The 10343-nt window shown below is 43.8% G+C and overlaps 1 protein-coding gene across 1 annotated transcript; it reads left to right on the forward strand.

Annotated features, from left to right (window-relative positions):
- The first annotated feature begins 6989 nt into the window (after positions 1 to 6989).
- On the forward strand, positions 6990 to 10111 carry LOC109272003 (glutathione S-transferase Mu 3). Its single transcript, XM_053891428.1, has 8 exons — positions 6990 to 7122; positions 7519 to 7594; positions 7946 to 8010; positions 8714 to 8795; positions 8889 to 8989; positions 9312 to 9407; positions 9496 to 9606; positions 9913 to 10111. Exons 1-8 carry the CDS (start codon positions 7072 to 7074, stop codon positions 10009 to 10011), a joined length of 681 nt encoding a protein of 226 aa, XP_053747403.1. The 5' UTR covers positions 6990 to 7071; the 3' UTR covers positions 10012 to 10111.
- Positions 10112 to 10343: the final 232 nt, after the last annotated feature.

Here is a 10343-nt window from a genome sequence, read left to right on the forward strand (position 1 = left end):
CTGACTGCCAAGGGCCAAAGTTAACCAGAAAGTTAATTTCTTGGAATGGGCAGAGGGAGATATTAAACCATGGCCCTCTGGGGCTTCATAGAGCTGAAGGAATCCTAGATGGAGGGAATGATTTCAGGACCAGGAAAAAAAAAGGTGTTTTAGCACAGGGCTCCCCAGATGTCCCAGCAAAGACTGAGGTGAGGTGAGGGGCTGTTTGGACACCCAAGCACAGGGGGACCGGCACAAGTCTCGCCAGTAGGCAGACCTAGGTGTGAATCCCAGGCCCCCCATGAGAACTTAGGCTTAGAAAGGCAACTTAACCTCTCCAAGCATTATCTTCTATAAAATGGGCATAAAACCTATTTCACAAAATTGTTGTGAAGCTTTCATTGGAATAAATTAGCCAACCTGTATGAAATATCTAGACTCTTGCCTGGCATATCATAGGTGTTCAAACCATGTTCGTTAGGTCAGGTTAATTTGTGACTGGCCTTTTGTGACCTTGGAAGAGGAATCCAGGCATGTTAACTCATGTGTCCCTATGTGTTTGCACTTCTTTCCCTCTTCCTTTTAGTGATGTGTCCTTACAAAAGCCCCAACCTTGGGGCACCTGTGTGGCTCAATCGATTGAGAGTCTGACTCTTGATTTTGGCTCAGATCCTGATCTCATGGTTTGTGAGTTCGAGCCCCACATCAGGCTCTGTGCTGACAGTGTGGAGCCTGCTTGGGATTCTCTCTCTCTGCCCCTCCCCCACTCGTGTGTGTGTGTGTGTGTGTGTGTGTGTGTGTGTGCGCGCGCGCGCACACACACACACTCTCTTTCTCTCAAAAAAAAAAAAAAAAAAAAAGTCCCAATGTTGGTTCAGCAAACTAAGGGAGACATGTGATTTCCTACACCCACATTAGGGGGCTGGGGCTCAGTGTCCTGAGAGGCCATGGCCAGAAACCTTCCAAGTAGCTGCCTCCCCACCACCCTCCACAATAGCAATTCCCTGGTGGCCAGAGTCTCAGTCGCTCTGTGGGCGAAAAATGAACAAGCCTTTTATAATTGAAAAAAAAAAAAAAGGAAGACGGTTTCATTGCAGCCTAAGTGAGGAGCACAGCTGCCTGGGACACACAATCTTCCCAAAGAAGAGAGTGCCCCATGAGAAGGAATGTTTAATACAGGGTTATATATAGTTTTTCTGTTACATCAAGAGTTACAAATCATCATGATGAAGCACATTGCAGAAAATCACAAACTTTATCTTAATGCTTTTAGTATGTGCAAGGTTGCAGGCTTCTGAAGTATGGGAACAGAACTTAGGGAGATTTTTACCCTTTAGTTTGACATATTTCAGGCTATTTGCTAACAAAGCAGACATACAATGTGTGCTCAGGGCAGACAGAGCCCATGCTTTGAAGTTTGGTGAAGTCATTCTGACCTTGGTAAAAGTAGAGCTTCCCTGGGAGCCTAGGAGCAGGGCCCCAAACATTGTAAGTTGAAAATTTCCTTTACTACTTCCCCTTTTGATCAATATTCTTTCCTCCGAAAGCATTGATGATCAACCTAATTTCCAGGGTGTCTGGCTGGTCTGCCCTGGGTCCATCAAGTCTCTCGTCGCTAGGTGTGAATATATATGTAGTTTTTACGTACAATTCTTCATGGGGAGGAATCTATTGTAACATAAATAATGGGAAACTTAAAAGTGATATATGTTCTCTATTAGGTGTAAATAATAAGCAAACATACTACATGTGCTTGGCTTAGATTGTCTAGTTTTACAGTTGATATAACAGTTATAACAAAGATATGTGGACAGTAAAAGAATTCCAATAAGTAGAATCTGAAGATACCAATGTCATGTTGGAACAGACTTAGAAGAAAAAATCCAAAGAATCCTTTACATGCATTTTGATAAAAGGGTAGGAAAATTTATGAGTATTTATGAGGAAAGATAAAGCATGTGCAAGAAGCAAACATAACATATATTCCCACGTTTCTTTGGAGTGGTGACTTAACCTCAGAAGAAGGCAAAATTCAGTCCCTGACATCAGGTTTTCGTAGGGTAAAGAAAAGGGGCTACGGGCATGCTCCGAGAGCTTGTATAACTTGGATGGGGTCTTAGGCTCATTGTCTCTGGTAAGGAACGCAAGGCCTTGCTGGTTCATAGGCTGAAACCATATCAATTGACCTTGAGTCCAGGCTTCTGCAGAGAAAGCTAGTGAGTTTGTTAGTGGGGTCTGAAAGACATAATAGGTGATTAAGGGGAAACAGTTGTCTGAAAAACAAGTTTTAAATTTTTTGTTAGTTTTAACTTCATTAACCCTATGGGGCACAGTTTCAATTCTAGAGTTATGATCATTCCTTAATCTTGAAGAATTACAACAATAACCATTTTGTCCACGTCTTTATTTCTTTTAGGTGAGGTAGGTTTGGGGTAAAGAGCAGTTTTTACGAATCTTAGCTCTAACATGCCTATGTGCTAGGCTAAGCAGAAGTTTTTAATTTAAAGGTCAGAGCAACAGGGGAAATAGAAGCAACATGAGTCAGACATGCTAAGTTTTTTTTTTTTCCTGTTATAATTTCCCATTGTCAATCCTTCATTCCATTTCTATGGAACCTCTGTGGAGGTCCATCCTCCATAACTGCTTCAAGCCAAATTAGGACGCAGTAGGGTCTTTGCAATGGAAGGAACTGATGTGTGCAGGACTCAATTTTTGGTCCCTTGTGCTAATGGAGGAGAACTATCTGAGAATTTGGATATATTCCCACATAGTTTAGTACTATATGACGACATCATTAATTTTATCCCCAAGTATATTTTAAAGAAAAGTAGCAGTATAGTTAAACCCATCATTCCCTCTAAAATTGATCTATATCAACGGGTATCCAAGGGAATAAATCAGTAAATCAGCCCCAGCCACCTTGGAAAGGGAAGTGCAGTGGTCAAGGGCTTCTTATAGCCAAGTGGCTTGCTGCCCGATTTTACCTATATGGATTTTTATTTCCCAAGAGGGGCTCATACAGGTGCAGCAAGTGATGTTAGCCATCATATAGACTCTGCCTTAGCAAGCAATCAAGCAATCAATAAGAGGCATTTTTATGGAAACAAAAGAAAAACACAGGTTAATGGTTGGAGCAAGTTATAAACCTAGTGTCTGAGTCTCAAGTGCTACCAGTGAGATTTTCAGATGTCAGGCTGGAAGCATCCTCAGACGGAGCGGAAATCGGGCAGCAAAAACTAGATGGGTTTTTCTGAATCGTAATTCAAATGTCTCTGGTGATCCCAGGCACAAAGATAGTCTACACACGAGTTTTGTGGCAATTTCTCTGAAGCTGACCTCAAGTTGTCTAGCATCTGTTTTTAGGGCTTTAGGGCAAAAGGGCAGTTTTAGTTAAGAGAATGGAAGATTGGAGAACTTAGTTTGGAGAGCCATAGCAAGATATTTGAGGAAACCAGAAGAATTTAGGATCTAGTCTAATTTATAAAAAACAGTATTAAAATCTATTATCTATAAATATGTGTTCTTGAAACATACATTCTTCCTATACTCACCCTCATTCTTTTTTAAAAACATTTTTTTAATGTTTATTTATTTTTGAGAGAGAGAGAGAATCCAAAGCAGACTCTAGGCTCTGAGCTGTCAGCACAGAGCCCAATGTGGGGCTTGAACTCTTGAACTGTGAGATCATGATCTGAGCCAAAGTTGGACGCTTAACGGACTGAGCCACCCAGGCGCCTCTAATCACCCTCATTCTTAAAGATAGCCAAACCAAGACTAATTGGTTTGTAAAACAAGTCCAGTCTTAACAAACTTGGCCTAATTATTTGCATATGCTCAACAAGAACAGTAACTGACCATACAGATTCTTTAAAACTTGCTTTACTGGAACTTTTTATAAGGAGTGTCTAGTTTAAACTTTAAATACCCTCTTGAGACCAGAAGCCAATCTAAATACTTGCCATCAAACTTGCCTGTAACCTCTAGATTTGGGTGAATTCCTCTTCTCAAGGTCCCCAAAATATCCTGAGGTTCTTGGACCTGCCAGGAAGTGACATTCTTTCCTTACAAGTAAGGCTGCTGGGAACTCCACAAGGAAGGGTATCAGGCCAACATTTCCAAGGGGGCTCTATTAGCTTCACAAAGTCAACCTTAATTCCTTAAAACTCTCTGGCCATATCTGATTCTATGCATGTCTTTTTCAAATATGACATTCCAGTCAAAGCCTTGATAATATAACCAATGTTTCTAATGGTGTCCTGTTACAAGGAGAACATATTTTTATTGAATTAATGCAAGTAATTATAATTGCCATGAAAGAAAGTATACTGATTGAGAGTTTCTGAATTTCCGAGGGTTCAGGTAGGGAGAAGAGTTAAATGCCTCAATTTCTTCACAAAGGAATATTTTATCATACTTCTGTAGATCATAGATATCTTAAAAGAAAGGTTCCTCAACCTGAAAGAGCAAACATTAGAGACCCAACAATATTTTAAGTAAGAGTCATTAAAAACTATAACCCTCTTTCTCAATCCATTTATCTCCATGTTATCAACTCTTTTTGAATGCAGCTTTTTCTATTCTAGAAATTTTTATTCAGCCTAGTTTTATGATCTTAAAGGTATATCAAATACTTGTATTTCTCAAAAAGTTCCTTTTATGAGTCTCCTTGAAGATGAAACACATTTGGCAAGAGCATCAGAACAATAACTATAAATGACAAAAGACTAAACATGGACATGGTTAAAAATCTGATATGAGAGTTCATTATAATATAGCCAGCAAGGAAATCTGGTTATTTCTGTGACACACAGCATTTCAAGAATCATAATATCAAGCAATGACCTTACAACAGGACATATTAAAACTTTAGGAATTTCATATATTTTCTTTTTTTTTAAGTTTATTTATTTATTTGTGGCGGGGGGGCGGGGAGGGGAGCACAGGGAAGGGGCAGAGAGAGAGGGAGAGAGAGAGAATCCCAAGGAGGCTCAGCGCTGTCAGCACAGAGCCCGACATGGGGCTTCATCTCACAAACCATGAGATCATGACCTGAACCAAAACCAAGAGTCGGACGTTCAGCTGACTGAGCCATCCAGGTGCTCCTCATGTATTTTCTAGAACAGTTATAGCATTTATCCATACCATACAGCCTAAGGCTTATTATTTGTTTCACAATACTTTCTGAGTAACTTAACATACCAAATGAACAAGCTTAATTAGTCAAAAAGACTATTTAGGATTTGAATTTCTGGGAACTTTGTTTAAAAAAAAACTCAGAATGTTTTACAGCTTGTGTCTACATGGGGTCATAGACTGTTACAAAACTTAATATTTAATTACTGTTTAACCAAAGTGGCCACAAGAGATTTCATGGAAGGTTGTATAGCTATCAGCAAAACCTGGCTCCTTTAATATTGAGAAGATTTAGCTTTTTAAAATAACCAAACACCTGATAGAAACAAATATGGAAACCTTGTTTTTCTGGGCAAATAACAAAGAGGAAAAACCTTGTTTATAATTTCTTATCAAGAGCACACCCATAATCCAAGAAATTCTTGTCTTTTTTTTTAACAGAAAGAAAAGCAAATTTTAATTTTATATCAGTGTACTTTAAAAATTCCTTTATTCCTGACCACACATAAATTTTTTTTCAAGGATTCCCATTCCCAAACTTTCTACAACTTTCTTTCTTATTTCGGTTTTGTCCTAAAATTTCCCTCTCTAAATAACCAGTCTCCTTTCAGGACAAAATTATTTTCTCAGATGCTGCTTCTAGGCTTTCAGTCATCTGAAGAAAGCATCATGTGGCCCAAAGGAGAAAGTACCCCTTCTCTTCGGAGCTGAATGGTTCAGTCTCTCATATTTCTAGCCAGAAAATTTATTCAAGCCTTACGTTAATAATATCAGTATAATGCCAAATTAAAACAACCAACCCATCAACTCCCCCCTCTGGGTTATTCCCACCTAGAGAACATTACCAGTAACCTTTGACAGCTTGAATAAAAGTCAGAATCTTCAACTCAAATTGAGGAGGTCTGGATATCAGAACTCACCACATAGATCTGTCACGTGCTGAGAAGTCAGAGGGGCACAAAGGGCCCATGTTGGTACCGAGCACCAAGTTCTCAATGACACCCCGGATGTTGTCAGGTAAGTTGCTCTGATATCCTGCCGACTATGCCAAGAACTGTCCATGAAAAATGAACAACCTTTTAGAATTACTAAATAAAAAAATAATAAAAAATTTTAAAAAGGAAGAAAGTTTTATTCAAGCCCAAGGGAAGACAGCTGCCCAGAACACACAATCCTCACAAAGAGAGTGTCCCATGAGAAGGAATGTTTAATACAGGGTTATATATGGTTTTTTGTTACATCAAGAGTTACAAATCATCATGATGAAGCACATTGCCGAAAATCACAAACTTTGTCGTATGCTTTTAGTATGTCAAGGTTGCAGGCTTCGGAGGTATGAGAACAGAACTTAGGGAGGTTTTTATTCTTATCTTTGAAATATTTCTTTTGGGTTATTTACTAATGAAGTAGATGTGCAATGTGTGGTCAGGGTAGAGATAGAGCCCACATTTTGAAGTTTGGTGAAGTCATTCTGACCTTGGTAAAAGTAGAGCTGCCCTGAGAGCCCAGGAGCAGAGCCCACACACATTAAAAGTTGAATATTTCCTTGATCACCTCTTGGGGTTTGTTCACCTCCTCTACCTCCCCACCCACCCACCCACTGCTGCTGGAGAAATAGGACACGAAACTCACTCTCCAGGACTAACCAGGGCCCTCACCGCTTGCGTTGTTGCTCCTCCAGCCCTGACCGGCACTATTAGCCAAGTGAGAGCAACTCCACCGCGGGGGAGCGCAGAGCCCCAAACCCAACAGCCACCTCTGCTGCCCAGCCTCCAAACCCAGAAAGTGTAGAGGGTGCACGGCGCGCGCGCGGCTTGCGGACACTCGCTGGGGGGGAAGGGCGACGGGTGGGGGCGGAGCCAGAGCGCTCGCGTTGGCTCCGCCTACTTACGTGGGCTATAAAGCCCCGTGCGTTCGCAGTTTACCGCCAGTCCGCGAAGGCACGGGGGAAACCTCATCATGTCGTTGTCCGAGTCGACCATGGTTCTGGGTTACTGGGATATTCGCGGGGTGAGTGCGGTCTCGACCGCAGAGCCACTAGGTCAGGGAGACGGTCGTGGAGGCGGCCGGGGGCTCAGGGTCAGAGGCCTCTGAGAAAAGGGGTCTACTCAGGGCCCCCGCGTCTCTCTCCACGGAGCAGCCTGCCCCAGCCGAGCTCCAGGACCACGGGGGCCGACCCCATCCCGCCTCTGGGATCGCGGGCCCCGGAGAGGGCTGAGGATACCAAGCTGCCTTGGCCCATCTCGGGGCGGGCGGGTGAGGGAGAAGGTGGTGGACGTGCCGCTTAACTACCGCCTGGGCAGGTTGCACGGCCTCCACAGCCTTGGAAGGGGCAGTTGGCGTGCGGGGGTTGTAGTCAAGTGGGCGCCGCGCAGGCGCTGACCGGGGAGGGGCTTTCTCCCTCAGCTGGCGCACGCCATCCGCATGCTCCTGGAGTTCACGGATACATCCTATGAGGAGAAACGGTACACGTGCGGGGAAGGTAATGCAGCTCCGGGTGTCCGTGCGCCCCAGCGCTAAGCCACTGGCCCTCCAGCTGTCCCTGTCTTCCTGTGTCCAGAGGGTGGCATCACAGCTGAGTCGGCTGGGACGTCTGCCCCAGTCCCCCGGGAGCGCCCCGCTGTGTCCTGGTGGGGAGAGATGGAAACATCCTTTATCTGGAGCTGGGGGTCCTCCTTCTGCCATGGTCCCGCTGCGTCTGAACAGAGACGTAAATAGTTAACCTTGAGGGCCTGGGAACGTGAGGTATTAGGATCAAGTTATTTCCTTAGACCTTCCCACACTCCTCAGGCAGGATGTTAAGGAGGTTGGGTTCCACTTCATTCTCTTACAGCTCCCGACTATGATAAAAGCCAGTGGCTGGACGTGAAATTCAAGCTCGACTTGGACTTTCCTAATGTAGGTGGCTTTAGGAGAAAGGGTGGCAGAAGGGAAGGCTGTCAAGTATATCCTTGCTTCTTTCCTCTCTGGTCTAGGGGGACCTAGAAAAGGGGCCCTTAACCGGCATACAATAAAAAGAATTCAAGGGTGCCTGAACTTGGATGGAGAAAAAAATTACATTTTCATTTCCACTGACCACTAACTAAAAGTTAACAATTCCTTCTTTTGTGAATATAGACAATAAGTGACATTGGTTATTAGCCATGGCCGTGACCTTGTCACTAGCAGAAATTGGGTATTTCCATATTCTATTACACATGTGGCAGATACTGTACCTAAATATTATTTGTAGGCATCATACTTTGAAATTATGATAGTTACACCTGCTTGTTATTTAATGCATTAATTACTATAATTTTGTTTCTTTAATGCCTTATAAATTGTGAAAATAAATATAATTTGCTTTATGCATTTAAAAATCTTATTCTGAGAAAGGGTCCATGAAATGCATATATACATACACACACAGAGAGAGATTAAGAATCCCGGCCTAGACTCAAGTGGGGACCCAACTGCTATTTTCTACTTCTTGGCTTCTTCCTCCTGACACAGCATCTTGTCTCTACTGTTCATGCCCTACAAGTCTCATCTTCCCCAGGAGAGAGAGGCAGGGAGGCAAGAGAGAGTTGGTTGTTCACCTGACGTGTCCTTTTCCTTGCAGCTGCCCTACCTCGTGGATGGTAAGAACAAGATCACCCAGAGCAATGCCATCTTGCGCTACATAGCTCGCAAGCACAATATGTGTGAGTGGGGTAGGGCTGGTGAGGGAGACCAGGCTGGTGGTTCTCCTGAAGGTGGATAATTCCAAGGGTGGTTTCTGGTCCTTTGGCCTACAGGTGGTGATACAGAAGAAGAAAAGATTCGAGTGGACATCATGGAGAACCAAATAATGGATTTCCGCATGCAGCTGGTTCGACTGTGCTACAGCTCCGACCTTGTGAGTTTCCTTAGCAGGCAGGCATCAAGGAAAAGGCCCATTTAGAAACCCAAGCATTAATTCTGTTCCATTCTGGTACTTCTGCTTTCCCACCAACCCAGTCTGTCAGAATGGGAAACAGAGCTCATTTATTGTGGGGGCGGGGGGGGTGGGGTTCATTTGTCATATAACTCTGGTGTTGGCCCCTCTTCCTTTCTGTCCTGCCATCCCTACTGAAGGCAGTAAAAGGAAGGCACCTGAAGAAGGGGGCCACTAAATGTCCATCACTGGCCTGTGCCCTGACTATTGACAACTATTCTCTCTCTCTTTCCCTCCCTTCCAGGAAACACTGAAGCCTCAGTACTTGGAACAGCTACCTGGACAACTGAAACAATTCTCCTTGTTCCTGGGGAAATTCTCATGGTTTGCAGGGGAAAAGGTAGGAAGAAAGGAAAGGGAGAAGATGCCTTTCTATCTCCCCAGTGTTAATGAACTCTCCAGAACTGACCATCTTATTGTTTCTCTAGCTCACTTTTGTGGATTTCCTCACCTATGATGTCTTGGATCAGAACCGTATGTTTGAGCCCAAGTGCCTGGATGAATTTCCAAACTTGAAGGCTTTCATGTGCCGTTTTGAGGTGATGCTCCCTGTACCTTTCCCTTACAAAAACACTCACAAGCTCCCCTGGTCCCCACGGCACCCCACTGTCATAGATTCTTAACACCAGCGTTTGCATAAAGGGATCAATGGTTGGACACTTCTAAACCTTCCAAGTCTTGGGAAGGGCCTGGCTTCTACACCCTAAAGGCACTGTCTACATGAAATGGCAGCCAGGGAAGGGAAGGATGGTGTGGGGCAGGCAGTGTGTGAATGTCACTGTTCTGGAATGGGTCTGTTGGACTGGATTAGAGTCTTTATCAGGTTTGGCATGCTTTTCCTTCAGGCTTTGGAGAAGATCGCTAACTACATACAGTCTGACTGCGTCATGAAGATGCCCATCAACAACAAGATGGCCCAATGGGGCAACAAGAGAATATGCTGAGCAGGAGGCGAACTTGCACTGCTTGTTTTGTTTCATCCTGCCCCTCGGAGGCCTGTACTGTCTCTTCTCTGCTCTTTTCAATAAATAGCATTTAGGCTGATGGTGTCTAGCTGCATTTCTCTTGGGAGTAAAGGCCAGAGGGGAGTAAGGATATGTGGAGCACTTCCAAGATGTGAATCCAATCACTGCCATACTGACAACACCCTGTACCCCGACTGTGTTCAAAGCTACGGGTTCTTGCCCAAGCCTTGAGAGCAAGCACCAGAAACAAAGCTCAGATTGCACAGTTGTAGAGAACAGATGTGTTAAATGGGACTGGAGTCCCTGTGAAG

This window comes from Panthera pardus, unplaced genomic scaffold (genome assembly GCF_024362965.1).
Source record: "Panthera pardus isolate Hobbes unplaced genomic scaffold, ASM2436296v1 HiC_scaffold_11, whole genome shotgun sequence".
NCBI lineage: Eukaryota > Metazoa > Chordata > Mammalia > Carnivora > Felidae > Panthera > Panthera pardus.